Raw genomic sequence first — 21,327 nt, forward strand, 5'->3', positions numbered from 1 at the left:
ACTCTTTATGTCGAACTCTTTATCACCTCCATAACCGAGAAACATTTCCTTATTCCTCTAAGGATAATTTTGACTGCTATCTAGTGATCCAGTCCTAGATCACCTTTGTACCTTCTTGCCAGACATGTGGCAAGGCACGCATCAGGTGCGGTACTCAGCATGGCATACCGTATAGAGCCTATGACAAGAGCATAGGGGACGACCTTTGTCCTTCCTCTTTCTTCTGCCGTGGTCAAGCTTTGAGACTTACTCAACTTCACACCTTACAACTCAGGTAAGAACCCCTTCTTTGACTGATCTATTTTGAACTCCTTCAAAAACATGTCAAGGTGTGCGTTCTTTGAAAGTATCATCAGGCGTCTTGATCTATCTCTATAGATCTTGATGCCCAATATGTAAGCAGCTTTATCCAGGTCTTCCTTTGAAAATCACTCTTCAAACAACCGTTTATGCTTTCCAGAAATTCTACATTATTTCGAATCAACAATATGTCATCCACATATACTTATCAGAAATGTTGTAGTGCTCCCACTCACTTTCTTGTAAATACAAGTTTCTAGCAAACATTGTATAAACCTAAAAGCTTTGATCACTCCATCAAAGCATATATTCCGATTCCGGTATGCTTGCTCTAGTCCATAGAAGGATTGCTGGAGCCAGCATACCTTTTAGCATCCTTGGGATCGACAAAACCTTTTATTGTATCACATACAACTTTTCTTACGAAAACTTGGTAAGAAAACTTGTTTTGACATCCATCTGTAAGATTTCATAATCGAAAAATACAGCTAATGCTAACATGATTTCGACGGACTTAAGCATCGCTACGGGTGAGAAATTCTCATCGTAGTCAACTCCTTGAACTTGTGAAAAGACTCTTTCCCACAAGTCGCACTTCATAGATGGTAACATTACCGTCCATGTCCGTCTTCTTCTTAAAGATCCATTTATTCTCAATGGCTTGCCGATCATCGGCCAAGTCCACCAAAGTCCATACTTTGTTCTGATACATGGATCCTATCTCGGATTTCATGGCTTCTAACCATTTGTCGGAATACGGGCCCACCATCGCTTCTCCATAGCTCGTAGGTTCATTGTTGTCTAACAACATGATATCTAAGACAGGATTACCGTACCACTTAGGAGTAGTACATATCCTTGTCGACCTACGAGGTTCGATAGCAACTTGATCTGAAGCTTCATGATCACTATCATTAACTTCCTATTCAACAGACATAGGTGCCACAGAAAACATCTTTCTGTGTTGCATCATTCTCTAGTTGAAATAAAGGTTCGGCAACCTCATCAAGTTCTATCTTCCTCCCACTCAATTATTTCGAGAGAAACTCCTTCTCGAGAAAGGACCCGTTCTTAGCGACAAACAATTTGCCCTCGGATCTGAGATAGAAGGTATACCCAACTGTCACCTTTGGGTATCCTATGAAGATGTGTTTGTCCGCTTTGGGTTCAAGCTTCTCCGGCTGAAGCCTTAAGCATCGCAGCCCCAAACATTAAGAAATGACAACTTTGGTTTCTTGCCAAACCAATGTTCATACGATGTCGTCTCAACAGACTTAGATGGTGTCCTATCTAAAGTGAATGCAGCTGTCTCTAACGCATAACCTCAAAATGAAAACGGTAGATCGGTAAGAGACATCATAGATCGCACCATATCTCATAAGGTTCGATTACGATGTCCGGACACACCATTACCCTGTGGTGTTCCAGGTGGCTTCAACTGTGAAACAATTACACAATGTCTTAAGTGATTGCCAAACTCATAACTCAGAAAATCCCCTTTTGATCAGATCGTAGGAACATGATCTTTTTCTTATGATGATTCTTAACTTCACTCTGAAATCGCTTGAACTTTTCAAACATTTCAGACTTGTGCTTCATTAAGTAAATATACCTATATCTACTCAAATCGTCAGTGAAGATGAGAAAATAGCGATATCCACCGCACGCTTCAATTCTCATTGGATCACACGCATCAGCATGTATGATTTCCAACAAGTCACTTGCCCGTTTCATTGTACCTGAAAACGGGGTCTTAGTCATCCTGCCCATGAGGCATGGCTCGCATGTGTCAAGCGATTCAAAATCAAGTGACTCCAAACATCCATCGATATGGAGTTTCTTCATGCATCTTACACCAATATGACCTAAGCGGCAGTGCCACAAGAAAGTGGTACTATCATTATTAACTCTACATCTTTTGGCGTGAACATGTGTATCACCACGACCGAGATTCAATGAACCATTCACATAGGGTGCATGACCATGAAAGGTATCATTCATGTAAACAGAATAACCATTATTCTCTAACTAAAATGAATGACCGTATTGCAATGAACATGATCTAATCATATTCATGCTCAACGTAGACACCTGATAACATTTATCTAGGTTCAATACTAATCCCGAAGGCAGATGGAGTGTGCGATGGTGATCTCATCAACTTTGGGAACACTTCCAACACACATCGTCACCTTGCCCTCAGCCAGTCTCCGTTTAGTCCATAGCTTTTGCTTCAAGTCACCAATAATAGTAATTGAACTGGTATCCAATACCCAGGTGCTACCAGGAGTACTAGTGAGGTACACATTAATGACACGTATAAATTTTGTTGAAGTTGCCAGCCTTCTTATCTACCATGCATTTGGGGTAATTCCGCTACCAGTGACCGTTTCCTTTACAATGGAAGCACTTAGTCTCAGGTTTGGGTTCAACCTTGGGTTCCTTCACTTGAGCAGCAACTGGTTTGCCATCCATATGAAGTTTCCCTTCTAGCCCTTGCCCTTCTTGAAACCAGTGGTCTTGTTAAACCATCAACACTTGATGCTCCTTCTTGATTTCTACCTTTTGCGGTCTTAAGCACAGCGAACAGCTCCGGGATCAACTCCATCCCTTGCATGTCATAGTTCATCACGAAGATCTAGTAGCTTAGTGATAGTGGCTAGAGAACTCTATCAATCACTATCTTATCTGGAAGTTTAACTCCCACTTGATTTAAGTGATTGTAGCACCCAGACATTCTGAGCACATGCTCACTAGTTGAGCTATTCTCCTCCATCTTGTTGGCTAAAGAACTTGTCAGAGGTCTCACACCTCTCAACACGGGCATGAGCCTGAAATCCCAATTTCAGCTCTTGGAACATCTCATATGTCTTATGGCGTTCAAAACGTCATTGGAATCCCGATTCTAAGCCGTAAAGTATGGTGCACTAAACTACCAAGTAGTCATCAAGATGTGTCTGTCAGGTGTTCACAACATCCACAGACGATGTTGTAGGGGTTTGCACATCGAGCGGTGCATCAAAGATGTAAGCCTTCTGTGTAGCAGTGAGGACACTCCTCGGACTACGGACCTAGTCCGCATCATTGCTTACAATATCTTTCAACTTAATCTTTCTCTAGGAACGTATTGAAACAGGGAGCTACAACGTGAGCTATTTATCTACAACATATTTGCAAAGACAATTTAGACTATGTTCATGATAATTGAGTTCATTTAATGAACTCCCACTCAGATAGACATCCCTCTAGTCATCTAAGTGAAACACGATCCGAGTCAACTAGGCCGTGTCCGATCATCACGTGAGACGGACTAGTCAACATCAGTGAACATCTTCATGTTGATCGTATCTTCTATACGACTCATGCTCGACCTTTCAGTCTTCCGTGTTCCGAGGCCATGTCTGTACATGCTAGGCTCGTCAAGTCAACCTAAGTGTTTTTGTTGTGTAAATCTGGCTTACACCCGTTGTATTCGAACGTTAGAATCTATCACACCCGATCATCACGTGGTGCTTCGAAACAACGAACCTTCGCAACGGTGCACAGTTAGGGGGAACACCTTTCTTGAAATTTTAGTGAGGGATCATCTTATTTAAGCTACCGTCGTTCTAAGCAAATAAGATGTAAAACATGATAAACATCACATGCAATCAAATAGTGACATGATATGGCCAATATCATTTTGCTCCTCTTGATCTCCATCTTCGGGGCTCCATGATCATCGTTGTCACTAGCATGACACCATGATCTCCATCATCGTGTCTTCTTGAAGTTGTCTCATCATCTATTACTTCTACTACTATGGCTAACGCTTTAGCAATAAAGTAAAGTAATTACATGACGTTTATGTTGACACGCAGGTCATAAATAAATTAAGACAACTCCTATGGCTCCTGCCGGTTGTCATACTCATCGACATGCAAGTCGTGATTCCTATTACAAGAACATGATCAATCTCATACATCACATATATCATTCATCACATCCTTTTGGCCATATCACATCACAAGGCATATGCTGCAAAAACAAGTTAGATGTCCTCTAATTGTTGTTGCAAGTTTTTACGTGGCTGCTATAGGTTTCTAGCAAGAACGTTTCTTACCTATGCGAAAACCACAACGTGATATGCCAATTTCTATTTACCCTTCATAAGGACCCTTTTCATCGAATCCGATCCGACTAAAGTGGGAGATACAGACACCCGCTAGCCACCTTATGCAACTAGTGCACGTCAGTCGGTGGAACCAGTCTCACGTAAGAGTACGTGCAAGGTCGGTCCGGGACGCTTCATCCCACGATGCCGCCGAATCAAGATAAGACTAGTAACGGCAAGTAAATTGACAAAATCAACGCCCACAACTGCTTTGTGTTCTACTTGTGCATAGAAACTATGCATAGACCTAGCTCATGATGCCACTGTTGGGGATCGTAGCAGAAATTTAAAATTTTCTACGCATCACCAAGATCAATCTATGGAGTAATCCAGCAACGAGGGGAAGGAGAGTGCATCTACATACCCTTGTAGATTGCTAAGCAGAAGCGTTCAAGTGAACGGGGTTGATGGAGTCGTACTCGTCGTGATCCAAATCACCGATGATCCTAGTGCCGAACGGACGGCACCTCCGCGTTCAACACACATACAGCCCGGTGACGTCTCCTACGCCTTGATCTAGCAAGGGGAGAAGGAGAGGTTGGGGAAGATTCCATCCAGCAGCAGCACGACGGCGTGGTGGTGGTGGAGGAGCGCGGGACTCCAGCAGGGCTTCACCAAGCACTACAAGAGACGAGGAGGGAGAGGGGTAGGGCTGCGCCAACAGGGAGATTGAATCGCGTGTCGGGCTGCCCCTTTGCCTCCACTATATATAGGGGGAGAGGGAGGGCTGCGCCCCCACCTAGGGTTCCCACCCCAAGGGGTGCGGCAGCCCTAGATCCCATCTAGGGTGGCGGCCACAAGGGGGAGAGGGGGAGGCGCACCTAGGGTGGGCCTTAGGGCCCATCTGCCCTAGGGTTTGCCCCCTTCCCCTCTTGGAGGCGCCTTGGGCCTTGGTGGGAGGCGCCCCAGCCCACCTAGGGGCTGGTCCCTTCCCACTATTGGCCCATGTAGGCCTCCGGGGCTGGTGGCCCCACCTGGTGGACCCCCGGACCCCTCCGGTGGTCCCGGTACACTACCGGTGATGCCCGGAACACTTCCGGTGGCCAAAACCATACTTCCTGTATATTAATCTTTACCTCCGGACCATTTCGGAACTCCTCGTGACGTCCGGGATCTCATCCGGGACTCCGAAAAACATTCGGTAACCGCGTACATACTTTCCCTATAACCATAGTGTCATCGGACCTTAAGTGTGTAGACCCTACGGGTTCGTGAGTCATGCAGACATGGCCGAGACGACTCTCCGGTCAATAACCAACAGCTGGATCTAGATACCCATGTTGGCTCCCACATGCTCCACGATGATCTCATCGGATGAACCACGATGTCAAGGACTTAATCAATCCCGTATACAATTCCCTTTGTCCATCGGTATGATACTTGCTCGAGATTCGATCGTTGGTATCCCGATACCTTGTTCAATCTCGTTAGCGGCAAGTCTCTTTACTCGTTCCGTAACACATCATCCCGTGATCAACTCCTTGGTCACATTGTGCACATTATGATGATGTCCTACCGAGTGGGCCCAGAGATACCTCTCCGTTTACACGGAGTGACAAAACCCAGTCTCGATTCGTGCCAACCCAACAGACACTTTCGGAGATACCTGTAGTGTACCTTTATAGCCACCCAGTTACGTTGTGACGTTTGGCACACCCAAAGCACTCCTACGGTATCCGGGAGTTGCACAATCTCATGGTATAAGGAAATGATACTTGACATTAGAAAAGCTTTAGCATACGAACTACACGATCTTTGTGCTAGGCTTAGGATTGGGTCTTGTCCATCACATCATTCTCCTAATGATGTGATCCCGTTATCAACGACATCCAATGTCCATGGTCAAGAAACCATAACCATCTATTGATCAACGAGCTAGTCAACTAAAGGCTTACTAGGGACATGGTGTTGTCTATGTATCCACACATGTATCTGAGTTTCCTATCAATACAATTCTAGCATGGATAATAAACAATTATCATGAACAAGGAAATATAATAATAACCAATTTATTATTGCCTCTAGGGCATATTTCCAACAGTAATAAGTGTCTATGATACTATCATGGTCTAAGGAGCAAAATCACACATTAACACTTTGTGTTATTACAATTGATTACACACGATATAAACTCAATTCATAACAGACAAGTTTGGCTCGATTCGATATGATCGTTCTTTCAACGTCACAATCTCAATGTTGTTTGAGGACTATAATTTTATACTTTTAACGATATCCTAAGATCCAGAAAATGTGATCACTAACAACACTTGAGCTAGTTAGACTAGGAACCTTTTTATTTAACCAGTTATCATTCCACACGTGCATATGAGTTTTCCAGTGAATCACATATTCCAGGATCATAGCAGTTATAACATAGAATATAAACTCTTTAATTATGAATATGAAAATATAATAATACACATATTAATGCCTCTATGGTATATTTCCAATAACATGCTCACCATATTGTTATCCTCGTTACCGGTTTTGTTCTTCTTTCTCGTTGAAGTGTTCTGGCATCCCCGTGACATAGTCATGTGTGTATGGCCAGACGATGATTCATGCTGTCACACCAAGAGGGCCCTAAGAATATCTCTCCATCGCCGAAGGAGCAAATTCCACTCTTGAGCTATCTAGTTCCTTGTCAAACTTTTTGATGAACATGTAAGTTGTCCTTATGATCACCATGTTACATACGAAGTTTGAGCAACCCCAGAGTCCATCGTACGGTAAGAAGTGACTACGGTACTCTCATGGCCTAAGGAACTAAAAACACATGTTAACACTCTATGTTATAACAATTGATTTTAGATGATATCATTTCAAAGTATAACCAATAAGTTTGGGTCGATTCAATATGATCGTTCTTCTAACATCATTCTCTCAATGTTGTTTTAGGACTATCATTACTTTTAGTGATATCCTAAGATCCGAAAAACATGATCACCAACAACACTTGAGTCAGTCTTAGGGGAAAGACTAGGAACCTATTCTTTACAGTTTTATCATTCCACACGTGCATATGAGTTTTTCATTGAACCACATATTCCATGACCATAGTAGTTATAGCGTAGAATATAAACTCTTAATTATGAAAACAGAAATATAATAATACAATATTATTGTCTCTAGGGCATATGTCCAACACGATAAACTTCGCCGACAACCACTTGGTGCCCGGAATCCTGCTTACCATCGTTGCCTCGCACTTGGTGGGGTCGTTCATCTACATCTTGATGCAGAAGAACATAAGCCAGAGTGGCAGAGTGCGAAGTTGGGCTCGATGCACAGGAACGCTTGGCAGAATGTGACGAAGCAAGCGATGTGGAGGATTGAGTTGGGCGCAAGGTGGTGGAACTGAAGGATGTAGAAATAGAGAAGACCTCGAGGAAGGGGTGAATGGGAATTCCCAAACCCCGAAGGAGATGGGATATGAAGATGATTCACTCACCAACGCGACATTTAGAAACCCCGACAGAAGTGAGACCCGCCGACCCTTTGACAAGGGGAGAGCGGGACGGGGCAACCTCGGGCCCCGGCAGGTGCCCGACGTCCTGGAGCGCAATGATGTCCTCCTTGGTGACGGTCAAGAGCCGCCACAACCCCCTCATGCCAGGGCCTTCTGGCTTCTTCGGTAGACTGCTGGCTCCCCGCGGTTCCCTTATGGGCGCCCTTTTTGGGCTTCGATGCCGGGATGTGGCTGCCTTCCCCTACCATCTTTCAAAAACCAAAGGGGAAGAGGGAACTGGAAGCTTTTTTAGGCTCAAGTTTCTAGGCATGAGAACTCAATGACGACGAAGGCAAGGAAGATTGGAGGCGTATAAAGCCGACTCCCATGCATGGAACAAACGAATCCGAACAATGACGTGGCAAACATGATGCGCTGAGATCCGTGCAGTTCAATCGAACAACAATAACAACATTAACAGGGAAAGGCTAGAAATCTGATGTCGAATTTATAGTTTTTTATTTTACAACTAATCATACTCAGATTTATAGTTTTATTTAAATAATCATACTCTTTTTTTTAGTTCCAATCATACTTCTTTTGTTGCTTTACCAACAGTCCAGGTCGGTAACTGCATGCAAGTCAAGCCCGTTTCGCCTGCTTCCCTTCTGAAAAGTGAAAACCCTTCCGAACCCACTAAAAAAAAACCTTCCGAGCCTTCAGAATACCTGGTTCGTCCTCCTCCGTCTCGTCCCCCCCACACCCCACCCCACGCCGCCGCCGCGGACCGAGAGGGCCAAACAGGCCGCCGCACCCCCGCGCGGGCTCGTCTCACCACGGAGGCTGCGGCGACCCGCGTGCGCATCGCGAAGTCTCCCGTTCCCTCGTCCTTGCACGCTTCGGCGGACGCTAGGGTTTTAGCGCCCCTGCTTTCGCTCGCTCAGGAGGTCCCGTGTCGAGAAATATACGGCCCGCTTCGATGGGACGCCCGGAGCCGGTCGTGCTGTTCGCGCAGACGATCCTCCACTCTCAGCTGGACGAGTACGTCGACGAGGTGCGCTCCACCCCCCGTCCCCTCCCCTCCTTTCGTGTTAGTCCTATGCGATCTGCCACCAAATATTGGTACTGCCTGGTTAGCAGACGTTTGAATTGTTAAGCCGACGGCTTTTAGTATCCCATGCGTTCCTTGGTGCACCAAACTGGCGCATGATTACATACTAGAATTTGTTTTATGCTCGACTTCCTTTTCCAGTATACCTGAAGCAATTCTATGAAATAACTATATCGACTTTTTCTGCCTTGAACTTTGGCACATATCCAGGCTTAATGAATCACGCATGTCTGTGAAGAAGTTCATGTGCACGGTCTCTAACATCCTCAGCAATGTGGCTCCACTTGTCCGTGTCCTATATAGTCAAGTTGTCACTAGCGCCAAACATATACTCCCTCCGTTCCTAAATATAAGTCTTTTTAGAGATTCCAATATGGACTACATATGGAGCAAAATGAGTGAATCTACACTCTAAAATACGTCTATATCCATCCGTATGTAGTCCATATTGAAATCTCTAAAAAGACTTATATTTAGGAACGGAGGGAGTAGTTAACATGCTGCACACAGGCGCCCACACGTACACATTATGTGGAACAGACATATTCAATGAATATATCGACCGGATAAACTCTTTGTGTGTCCTTCTGATATCGACTGAATGATATTAACCATGGTTAGCTTTGTAAATATTAGCAAAAGACAGGATCTTATTTGTAACCGTCTCATTTGGGATTCACAATCCATGCCCAAACAAAGGTAACAAAGTGTTCTTGCAACCACCAGCTATCTATTATATAATTAAGACAGAAGCCAAATAAGATACCAATTTCTTCCACATGAGCTAAAATAATATACATCGTTGATTAGTAATATTTACGGCTGAGATAACGATATTACGTTACATACAAATATTCTGGACAAGCACTATTTTGCACATGTTAGATCTAATTATATGTGCTTCAGCTATTCACCATTAGTGCTAAATATTACAGTTAATTACTGTCCTGAGAGAGAGTGAGAGGGAAACTCATTTATCTAATTAAGTTCAAATATATAACTTGTCCTTGAGTTCACTTAATTATGTTGCATCATGCAGGTGCTATTTTCTGAACCTGTTGTGATTACTGCCTGTGAGTTTCTTGAGCAAAATGCTGCTCCTTCTACACCAAACATATCTCTTGTTGGGTAAGAAAATTTCATCCTTATACTTTTTGCACTTGTGAAGGTGAGATCTGATATCAAAGTGTGTCCTGTGAAAGAGTGCCTCTGTACTTATTTGGCTGTTGTAGTTTATAAATAGAGTTTTTTTGGGCATGGCCATACCCCTTTGGCCACTCTAGTGCTTTTTCTTTGCCACGTTGGCCAAATCGTAGGCAAGCAAAACCTTGGCTAGCTAAAATTTTTGTGGGGTGGTATTTGGGCTCAAGGGAACACATCCGTAGGCTACTACTTATTTTCTGGGCCCAGATTCTTACAAGAGAAAATCGAAGATCGTAGCAATGTGGATTAGTTGAATGTAGATGTTGTAGGTGTTACCTACTTACATTGTATAACAATTGCAACTGTATCTAGTAAAGATTGAAAATTAGGCATCACTATAGTTACATAACAAAAAACTGTATTTTTCATTGGCACTAGAGTTAGATAACAAATGAAATGTGTTTTAGTTTCTAGCAGCGCAGTTGGCAGGAAGATTGCAGAGCAGTAGAGCTCAGAATATTGTAATGTTTCTAAAGTAACAGAATATATTAATCTTGATAATCATTATGGAGTTAGGTGCACACTAAAGTGTACAGAATCACCTGACAATGTAGTTTGTCCCATAATTATATACCATCGAGTCAATCAACGGTGCAAAAATAACTATTCCTCCGTCCCATAATGTAAGACATAGAAGAAGTGCTTGATCAATCTCCGAACTTACATGGAAATGAAAGTGTGCATTATTATTGGCAAACAGGGAACACCATGCACTAATGTAGTACGAATGAAACTCGATGCCAGTTTGTGAAGTGTTTAATAAAATTGAATCTAAATAATATGCAACTTGGGCTCACAGATATGAATCATGTGCTTTTAATTACGTAACTTGGGCTCCCAGTGGATGTTGAAATGATTTCCCCTTGCACTATCACGTGAATTACTGAAAAGGTTCTACTTTTGATTTTGACATAGAAACATACCGGACAAATGCAATTTATTGATCGCCAATGATACTTGTATAAAAAAAATGTTCCTTATATCAATCTGAATATTCTAGCTCCCTTTAATTTAAGAGTCTTGAGTAAGCTAATTACACTATCCTGCAGTCGTGTGAAGACTTACGTGCAGACAGTTCGAAATGTATTAATATTCTTCTTCTGCCGCTCATTGTTGAGCTATTTTCCTTCATTAATGTTGTTTGTGTTATATCAGTGCAACATCCCCACCATCATTTGCTTTGGAAGTCTTCGTTCACTGCGATGGGGAGTCTCGATTTAGGCGCCTTTGCCTGCCTTTCTTGTATTCACACTCCTCGTCCAATGTGCTTGAAGTTGAGGTATGTCATTTGTTTTCAAGTTTGATAAATAGTCCTATCTTGTGCCTATATGTGTCTATCCTTTCTGGCTGCTTGTTGTATCTGGTTTTTCCATCTGCACTACTAAATGCGTGAATGCTATGCTTGCTATGAATTTATGTTAAATTATCAACTTGTTAACTGGAAAGTTTACAGATTTTAGTTGAATGGATACTGCCCCAGTTGCTTATGTGGTACACTTGCACATGCTTAATGACCGATGCTGCATGTCACCCCGTTCATTTTTTTCTTGCCTTTCCCCCCATGGTATTGTTTATTATTATAAAGGGGTAGTCTTCAGTTGCTTATGTTTGCCACATCTTTGTCTTGTTCATCCGTTCAGAGTTGGTCTGTTCTGTTGCTTGAGACATTTTTCTTTGTTTCTTTTACTTTACAGGCTATTGTAACAAATCATCTAGTGCTGCGGGGAACTTATCGCAGTCTCACTCTTGTAATTTATGGGAATACTGCTGAAGACCTTGGTCAATTCAACATAGAACTAGGCCTGGATCATTCTCTTGCCAATGTGGTCAGCTCTCCGTCAGAGGGAAAATTTGAAGACCTTCCACCGGCACTACGTTCATCCAAATTCAAATTTGAAGAGTCATTATCTTCAATCAAACCATTGAGTTTTCAGTCCACAGATTTGGACTTGTCACTTGAAGTGAAGAAAATACTATATTTAGCTCTCAAAATGCACCAAATACCCAATGTGGAGAATCTGATCCCTGACCTAGGAAGTGCAGTTATCTCAGCTGTTTCAAAATATGTAACTAATTCAAACTGCATGCCACATAGTTGGAATCAAGACTTGGCAGATGGCTTCAGCAAGAGTAATCTTGATCCTCAGGAAAGTAATAATGTTCACACTGAAGCTAGCAATGAGCTGTTTGAAATTTGGAAAAATGTCCATTCTGTCGCTGCTACTCGTTTTGGTGATGATGATGTCTTTGCCATCGAATTGGAGGAGTTGCCTACGACTAAAACGATATTTGAGTTGTTTAACAGTAGTTTCCCATATTATAGAAACTGTTCATTACTTGATCTACAATGCCCTTCTCAGGTAATTATCTGATGCCACTTGATGAACTGTCATATGGATGTCTAATGTCTTAGATGATTTATCTATCTTATGTCATTTTTTTTGTTTCAGAATAACTGGTTGGTGATGTCCTTGAGTTTGGTTCTCCTAATATGCTCGTCGAAAGAGAGTTGCTTTTATTTTGTTGATGCTGGTGGGATGGAGCAAATCATCAATCTGCTTTGTTGGAAGACACCCAGATCTACAGCTACTACATTGCTTCTCTTAGGTATTGTTGAGAATGCTACTCGGCATGGTGTTGGATGTGAAGCTTTCTTGGGATGGTGGCCACGAAGTGATCGGAACAGTATACCCACCGACAGCAGTGATGGCTACTGTTCTTTGTTGAAGCTTCTACTGGAAAAAGAAAGACATGATATCGCCTCTCGTGCTACATATGTTCTTCAACGTTTGCGTTTTTATGAGATACTATCTAGATACGAGGTTTGAATATTCTTAGCTACCCACTGTTCGATAAATCTATTGTTAGTGTACTCTCCAGATTATATGAAGCTTATGGTTGTGTTGCAGTCTGCCGTGATCAAGGTGGTTTCCAACCTGCCTTCTGATGAACTTCCCGCGGACAGAGTTTCTTTTCTTATTTTTGCAAGTAACGAGCTTGCCGAAATGTCGGTAAGTTTCTAGAACTGCTCTCTTTAGGAAAGGCCCCGTTCCGTACAGCTGCACATACACTCTGTTTTCCTCCTTGGAAGTGAAGCGGGTTAGCAGTTATTTTATGATCATATTTCTTGATGCAGAAATTGATAAAGATATGTGGCCCTATTGAAGATCCTTCGCCAGAGGCTATTGCTAGAAGAATATCCAAGTCTAGTCATTTGGAAGATTCACTTTCATTCAAAGCAACAATTGGTCTTATAACTAATTCCAAGTACAGTTTCTTGCAATTTGACACCGATTCATGTTTGTTATCTCTTATCCAGGTAACATGGGATATGCACTTCTTGTTTTTCTTTGTGTATTCTTTACTTACACACGCTTTAAATCTTGATGTAAGTTGAACTAGCTCTTGTTGTCAATCTGCAAAATATACCATATTTTTTATGAAATTGTTTGCAACATGGCAACTTTGAGAAGGGCCCATGGAGTATGAAAGAAGTGAAGTTCCACAAATGGTCCACCTTTCATTTCTTATGATGTCAATATGATGTCTGGAATACTGTTGTCATTTGGGGCCGGGTATGGCCGCCGCGTCAAGGATAAGTACAGGCAACCGGTGGCAACTTGATCTTCAAGTCAGCCGAGGATTCCCCATCTCAGTCTATTTAGTTAATTCCAAGTTTGTTAAGTATGCCTTATCTCTTAGATTGGTTTAGACTGTCATTTTCATCTCAACTCTTTATAAGGAGAGTGCTAACATTGGAAGGTGATCAACTACCAATAAATATAAATGAAAGTTGTGCCCAACCATATGCATGTGACATTTATGCACATTTTCATTTGAAATTTCTTTTTGGCACAATTTGCTCCAATGTCAAAGAGGGCCAGTGATAGTGGCGCCGTGTCGCATTAGAACACCATGAATCCTTGATGGTTGTTGCCTCACATGTGGGAACAGGAGAATAAACACTGCGACGGGCTTAGCAGCAGCCTCAGCTTGAATCACACCTTGCTCTTCTCAGCCATGGTCATGCTGACACAGTGACCAATCGACTGCCTTGATACCAAGTGCCGTGTACCGCTAGTCATGATGGGGATAAACACCCATCAGTGGGTTTTAAGTGGCGACAGCTTGACCTAGAGGGATGCTAGCTGAAGGAGGGCATGTACTGGTGGAGGCTGTACCACCTAGGTATCAACCCAACCTAGAATGCTACCACACACTACACGGAATCTCAAAGTCTGTTTTTTTGTTACAAATTTTGGCAGTCTCCTTTGTTTGTATGGACATCCACGACAGGCCAGTGAATATCACTAATATATAACATCCACACAGTTTATAACACAAGATGTAACTCCAAATGCACATTTATTATGGGCATGTGGCTACTCTTGCTTGTTTTACACTGCTGGTTATCTTCTTGACGCTGAGCAATAGCTGCACTTCTGTTAGAAATGTGACTCTAGCTTTATGTTTTTTGTAGAACAGGAAAGAGGTTTTTTCCCTCTGTCAGCAGCCTTATTATCATCACCTGTAATGCATTTGGCAAGTGGGCCTGCTGCTGAAGTATTGATGGAGATCACATCATCAATTGAATCCATTCTCCTCTCCCTTCTTTTTTGTCGCTCAGGTTTGATTGGCACATTTTTAAGCTGGGATATTTTGAATCTTGTTTTTCTCACATTATGACTCGAACTCATGTTTTTCTGTCTCCAGGGTTATCTTTTTTGCTCAGTCAACCTGAAGCAACTGAGCTTATAGTTCTTTCTCTTCAAGATGGTAAAGATATGAATAAAACAGAATGCATAACTCTTAGGCATGCTTTCGTTCTTCTGTCAAAAGGATTCTTCTGCCGCCCCCAGGAAGTTGGAATGATCACAGAGCTACATCTTAAAGTGGTTTGTGCAGGCTCATTGCATCAGAATTATCAATTTTGCATTGATTTTACGATCTTTTGAACTCAGAGATATGAATATAATTACTAGGATGAAACTTGGAACTTTAAAGTTAGATTAGATTGGAATGTGGGGGTTGTTCTTCACCTAAGGAAATCTTTCTTCTAGCCTAGTTCTGTTCAAACCATTAATTATAGAGAAGTTCTCCTACATTGTGTACACTGCCATCTTTTGCATCTTGTTTCCACTTATTCTTTCAGCTGATGTTACCCAACATGTTGTTAATTGTTTCATTCACACAGTACATGCTGTTACATCTACTTCTGTTAATATTGTTTAACTTACAATTGATTTTTCTAACTTCCGTTTTTTATATTTTGGTTTCTTTGTGAAATTTGTTTTTAACTTCTGTTGATGTGTTAACATAATTCATTTGATCAGACTTGAATTATTTTCTTCTGTAGGGAAGTGCTGCCAATAGGCTACTTGCAGTTCCTCCAAATTCTGATGAGCTTTTATGGGTTCTTTGGGAACTTTGTGCCATTTCGAGGTTAGTACTGAAGTTAGCGTTTGGTGGATAGTTTATGAAATTGCTTGTGATCTGGAGTTTAGTTGTGTAAAATAATGACGTGAGCGGCCAAATATTGACATTGTCTTTCGGTACAAAGTGCCTTTCTATAATTCTTATTTTTCAACTTATGTTTCTCTCTGAATAAACAAGGAGTGAGTGATATTGTTGAAAGTTTACTCAATAATTTTAACTTTATCCTCTTTCAGTGTTTTGCTCAATATCAATAATTTTGATATCCTAAGTAACACTATGATAAGGAATACTTAATTTGAAGTGTATTTATGAATTTTGAGATGCTAAGACAATTATGTGTGTCCACAAATTGGCGCACAAGTTATTTATTTTTGTATTATTGGTTCTAGTGTCCATATATAGCTTACAGAATCCATCATGTGGTGCAGGTCCGATTCTGGTCGCCAAGCATTATTAGCTCTTGGCTACTTCCCTGAGGTGTGTTTTGTTCGTTTCATTTGTCATTCTTAATGCAACTTGCATTCTGGGTGATATAAGTATTTCTGGTGTAGGCAATATCAGTTCTGTTGAGTTCCATCTCTTCATACAAGGATCTTGATTCAACCATGATTAAAAATGGTCAGTGGAACCATCCTGTACTTCTTGATATGTTGTCTGAGGTTCTGATTGAAGGCTTACATCTCTCCGTGACTGTCTTATCTCAGGAGGTTCTCCATTGGGTCTTGCTATCTTCCATTCAGCAGCGGAAATTCTTGAAGTCTTGGTTGCAGATTCAACTGCTTCATCCCTCAAGTCATGGATTGGATTTGCTGTTGATCTGCACAAGGCGTTGCATTCGTCTTCTCCAGGTTCAAACAGGAAAGATGCTCCAACAAGGTTGCTTGAATGGATTGATGCTGGTGTTATATATCAGAGAAATGGTGCTGTTGGGCTTCTTCGTTATTCTGCTATTCTAGCTTCTGGTGAAGATGCCCATTTTTCTTCTGGAAATGTGCTTGTGTCAGATTCAATGGATGTCGAGAATGTAGTTGCAGATTCAAATAATACTTCAGATGGTCAAGTCATTGATAATCTTCTTGGGAAGCTTGTTACAAACAAGTACTTTGATGGAGTTGCTTTGTGCAGCACTTCTGTGGTTCAATTGACAACAGCCTTCCGCATTTTAGCATTTATTTCAGAAGATAAGGTAAGCTCACCATCCTTTTTGTGTTCTATTTATTCATGACGTTTAATTTGGAGATAATTTGCAATGAATTATTCATGCCATCATTTTTTGCTATCGATGAAGGCTGTGGCTTCTTCCCTGTTTGAAGAAGGTGCGATTACTGTTATATACACAGTCCTGATGAACTGCAAGTCTATGCTTGAACGCTTGTCGAATAGCTACGGTGAGCACCTTGTGCTTTATTTGGATTATTATTCAAAAAATGTGATTATAGTAGGTGATTATATTGTCTTGTTCATGAAGTTGATTGATGTTTATATGCTTTTTTATGCTAAAACCATTTTCTCTCTTATTCTTCCTTTAGATTACCTTGTGGATGAAGGTGCTGAACTAAGTTCCACCACAGAATTGCTTTTAGACCGAACTCATGAACAAGCCCTTGTCGATCTCATGACTCCCTCTCTTGTGTTGCTGATAAACCTCCTTCAGATATTACATGTAATATGTTCTGTCCTATTCCTTGTCATGCTTTCAGTTTCAGTATGGCTTCAGTGTAAGCATGTAATTGCCTCAAGCTGCTCATATCAATGATCTTGGATGTATCCACCTTGGCAGGGAACAAAGGAACAATACCGCAACAAAAAACTTCTTACTGCTCTTCTGCGGCTACACCAAGAAGTCAGGTATTCAGATAGCCCTCTATGCATAGCAATTCCCCCTCCCCTCTCTCCTATTCCCCTATCTTACATAATATTTTGTTGTTGTATAATTTCAGCCCAAGACTAGCAGCTTGTGCGGCCGATCTGTCTTTCATGTTTCCTAGTTTTGCTGTAAGCTTTGGTGTGGTTTGCCAGCTTATTACCTCAGCACTTGCTTGCTGGCCATTGTATAATTGGACACCTGGCCTATTTCATTGCCTTCTTGAAAATGTTGAGCCTACTAATGCATCAGTACCATTAGGTCCAAAAGATGCCTGCAGCCTTCTTTGTCTCTTGGTAAGCCATTTATTTATGCTTGTATCTCTTGTATCCTTTAGATATCTACTTGTTTCCATTAAAAAAAGCAGGTGGCAGAATTGTAAGATCGGTACCGATTCTCATTTTTGTATGTTTCTTGTGCTTGAAGGGTGATCTTTTCCCAGATGAAGGCATATGGATGTGGAATGTCGAAGTTCCTTCTCTGAGTGCTATTAGATCTTTGAGTACTGCAACAATTCTAGGACCTCAAGTTGAGAAACAAGTGAACTGGCACCTGCGCCCTGAACATGTGTCTGTATTACTTGTAAGGTTGATGCCACAACTTGATAGACTTGCGCGTGTCATTGACAACTTTGCTACTTCGGTATGTCCTGGATTTGTTTGTATCTGATGCTTTTTTCACTCCAAAGCAAATGACTTTTCACTATAGCAAATACTTATATAGCCATTGAACCACATAGGCCTTGATGGTGATACAAGACATGCTCCGGATCTTCATTGTTCGTGTTGCCTCTGAAAAGATTGAGTGTGCGGTGGTTCTTCTGCGACCAATTTTTATTTGGTTGAATGACAAGGTTGATGGAACTTCCCTGTCAGAGGGAGAGGTCTTTAAGGTATGATAATGTATAGGGATTATGGCTGCATAGCTGAGTGTTATTATGCGCCAGAAAATTGTCTGTTAAATATATCATTCCGGTTACTGTTCAAAGTTCTGGAGGCAACCAGGTAGTTTCCTCATGAGAGGTGTAATTAATCCCTTGTTTGACCAGCTTTTAGTAACTAGCTAACTAACCTGCCGTTTTGACACTATTGTTGGAACCATCTGGTTTAGTAAGTCGATATTAGGTCCACACTGCTATCTTCTGATCCCAGCAGGTTTTGTTGTGTCCAACAAATTTGTAGAAATACTATTTGAAGAAAACTGACATTACATGACAATTGTAATTATAAAGCCCTGTGCGTTCAGTCACCAACAGAAATTGGTTGGCTAGTGTTCAGGTTCCTGGAACTGTGGTCAATCCTGGATTTCTTTTGTTCTGGAAGACCACTTTGTTTCATTTTTAGCGTTCATTTTTTCTGTTCTTGAGGTTTATATATGGTTCAAACTTCAAACATATTAATTAATCAACTCCATTGAGGTGGCGCTGAAAAACTGATTTAAATGCTGGCCTCATGCAAACAGAAGCTGGCTTGCTTCTGGAAAACTTGTTAGTTTCTTGGGGGGAACCTGACCTGTCTGTGGGTTTGTCCGTGTTTATTTCAGATGGTCCTCTCTGTAGTGCCCCCCTGTTCTACTATATATGGGGCATTTAACTCTGGCCCGGCATCGTTGTTGACTAGTAACAGTCCAGTAAAACTTTGGAACAGTAATTCTACTTGTGTGCTAGTTCTCGTAACACACAAGCACATTCCTTTAGTTACCGGGCACTTATATTTGGTTGAATGAGTTCTTCTTTTCCCCTAAATCTAGTTCTTCATTTATAGCCCTCAGTATCATCAATCTGAAGTTGTTTAATTGCATTGTTTCCAGGTGCATCAGTTACTTAAGTTCATTGCAAAATTGTCGGAACATCCAAATGGCAAGGTGAGAGGCTCTTTATTATTCATGACCTGTGTATATTGTTTCTCTCCTTTTCCTCTCTCATTTTCTCTTTATTCAGGTATTGCTATGGAAAATGGGAATTGCGCGGGTTCTTAATAAGTTACTAAAGAACTGCAGCAACGCATCTTACTTGGAAGATAAGACGATCTCTGAAAGAGGAGCCTACAGAAGTGACCAACTTATGCTCAAATGGAGGATTCCCTTGTTCAAATGTCTCGCATCTATCTTCAGTGCCCAGCCATCTGGCAAAGAGCAGACTGCTATTGAAGAGTAAGCTCACAACTAGTAAACTATCTACTTCAGAATTACTTCATCATTTACATTTGAAAACTAATTATATTAACTCAAAGTAGGTCCTCAGAGAATGCTAGCGTTGAGGAGTGCTCTTCTATCATGCATCACCTCTTGCTCTTATGCCAGGTAAAATATCTTTCGTGTTATATATGATAAGATGGTTGTCGGATCGCTAGCGTTTACTTCTCTATTTGATTCTCAAGCTTAGGTCACTACTTCTGTAGTGAAGCCAGGATGTGGTCTGTGTTTTGTTGTGGTTTCTTTAGTTTTACTACTCTGAAAGATTGATATCAAGCTTTTGTAATGAAATACTATATGCTGAGAATGAGGACATGGAATGGTGATAATGTTTCTTCAGCTGTTACTTTCTTTTTCTTCTTCCTTTGACAGTGTTGTGTTGCTACTTACGATTTAAGAAACTGAATTCCAAAATTTTGTGTTCAACCATTTTAAAATACCCTAGACCCTTAAAATACACATGAATTATGTCATATGTTGTACTTTAACAGACGGCTTTGTGGCAATATCTGAATAGCATATTCTCTGATGGAGAAGTGCTGCAGTTGATCAGTTTTTATTTAAATTTGATTCTCTTGTGGTGCATGTCATCCTTAATGCTGAAGTTATATTTATTCATGTTTCTTTTCATGTTTTTATATGGTTCATTTCAATACTCATCATGCTATAAGATGGTATGTCAGGTTTTACCAGTTGGACGGGAAATGTTTGCTTGTTCCATGGCATTCAAGGAAGTGGCTTCTTCCTATATCTGTAGAAGTGCAGTGCCTTTGATATTTTCACAACTCCAAACTCTTAACCAAGATGATGAGGAGAAAACTGAGAGTGACACTTATGATGACCCACCAAATATGGATAACTGGCGCTGCTTTACCCCTTTATTGAAGTGCTTCAAGCGACTCCTGAAATGTGTTGACGCTAATAATCCAACAGATTATTGTGTAGAAACAGTTTATTCTTCTATACTTGGTGCTATTGCCCTTAGCCAGTACGGCGACAGGTAAACATCACTTCATGTTCTTATGAATATTTTGATAATACATGTGCAAGTATATCTTTGCAGTTTCCAATTTCCTCGGTGGCATGCAAATTGTCAAATGTTTATATAAACCATTTGCATGAAGCACTGGACTGCCTGCATTTAAGTACTACTCCCTTCTTCCGGAAATACTCATCGGAGAAATGGATATATCTAGAACTAAAATACATCTAGATACATCCATTTCTCCGACGGAGGGAGTATTAAATTCTACTGGCTGTGATATGAGCTTGTGGTCTATAGTGTGCAAGAAAAGGAAGAAATTAAAAAATACATGTGCAATTATATCTTTGCAGTTTCCAGTTTCCTCGGCTGCATCCAAATTCATCAAATGTTCATATAACCCATTTGCATGAAGCACTGGGTTTCCTGCATGTAACTACTATATTAAATTCTACTGGCTGTGATATGAGCTTGTGGTCTATAGTGTGCAAGAAAAGGAAAAAGTAATTAAAAAAGCTATTATATTGATGCTATTCTTTAAATTTCTTGACTCCATCAAATTCGTAATTAATCTTGAGGCATGCTTTGGGTTAAGTTAATCATCCACATAGGTGATTCAGATGATCTCCATGTT

The 21,327-nt window shown here is 41.1% G+C and overlaps 1 protein-coding gene across 1 annotated transcript in view; it reads left to right on the plus strand.

Moving 5' to 3' along the window:
- The first annotated feature begins 8,629 nt into the window (after positions 1 to 8,629).
- Positions 8,630 to 21,327, plus strand: part of LOC119328680 (protein virilizer homolog) — a 16,579-nt gene continuing 3,881 nt past the window's right edge. The window contains exons 1-23 of the mRNA XM_037601659.1: positions 8,630 to 8,958; positions 10,055 to 10,143; positions 11,374 to 11,497; positions 11,913 to 12,578; positions 12,669 to 13,040; positions 13,128 to 13,229; positions 13,355 to 13,537; positions 14,704 to 14,845; positions 14,932 to 15,113; positions 15,575 to 15,660; positions 16,083 to 16,131; positions 16,206 to 16,272; positions 16,359 to 16,840; positions 16,943 to 17,042; positions 17,184 to 17,317; positions 17,435 to 17,502; positions 17,595 to 17,814; positions 17,945 to 18,160; positions 18,258 to 18,410; positions 19,328 to 19,381; positions 19,458 to 19,669; positions 19,753 to 19,819; positions 20,395 to 20,711. Coding sequence (XP_037457556.1) covers positions 8,884 to 8,958; positions 10,055 to 10,143; positions 11,374 to 11,497; positions 11,913 to 12,578; positions 12,669 to 13,040; positions 13,128 to 13,229; positions 13,355 to 13,537; positions 14,704 to 14,845; positions 14,932 to 15,113; positions 15,575 to 15,660; positions 16,083 to 16,131; positions 16,206 to 16,272; positions 16,359 to 16,840; positions 16,943 to 17,042; positions 17,184 to 17,317; positions 17,435 to 17,502; positions 17,595 to 17,814; positions 17,945 to 18,160; positions 18,258 to 18,410; positions 19,328 to 19,381; positions 19,458 to 19,669; positions 19,753 to 19,819; positions 20,395 to 20,711 — 4,160 coding nt within the window. The 5' untranslated portion in view covers positions 8,630 to 8,883. The remainder of the gene's footprint in view (positions 8,959 to 10,054; positions 10,144 to 11,373; positions 11,498 to 11,912; positions 12,579 to 12,668; positions 13,041 to 13,127; positions 13,230 to 13,354; positions 13,538 to 14,703; positions 14,846 to 14,931; positions 15,114 to 15,574; positions 15,661 to 16,082; positions 16,132 to 16,205; positions 16,273 to 16,358; positions 16,841 to 16,942; positions 17,043 to 17,183; positions 17,318 to 17,434; positions 17,503 to 17,594; positions 17,815 to 17,944; positions 18,161 to 18,257; positions 18,411 to 19,327; positions 19,382 to 19,457; positions 19,670 to 19,752; positions 19,820 to 20,394; positions 20,712 to 21,327) is intronic.

Source organism: Triticum dicoccoides, chromosome 7A (genome assembly GCF_002162155.2).
Source record: "Triticum dicoccoides isolate Atlit2015 ecotype Zavitan chromosome 7A, WEW_v2.0, whole genome shotgun sequence".
Taxonomy (NCBI): domain Eukaryota; kingdom Viridiplantae; phylum Streptophyta; class Magnoliopsida; order Poales; family Poaceae; genus Triticum; species Triticum dicoccoides.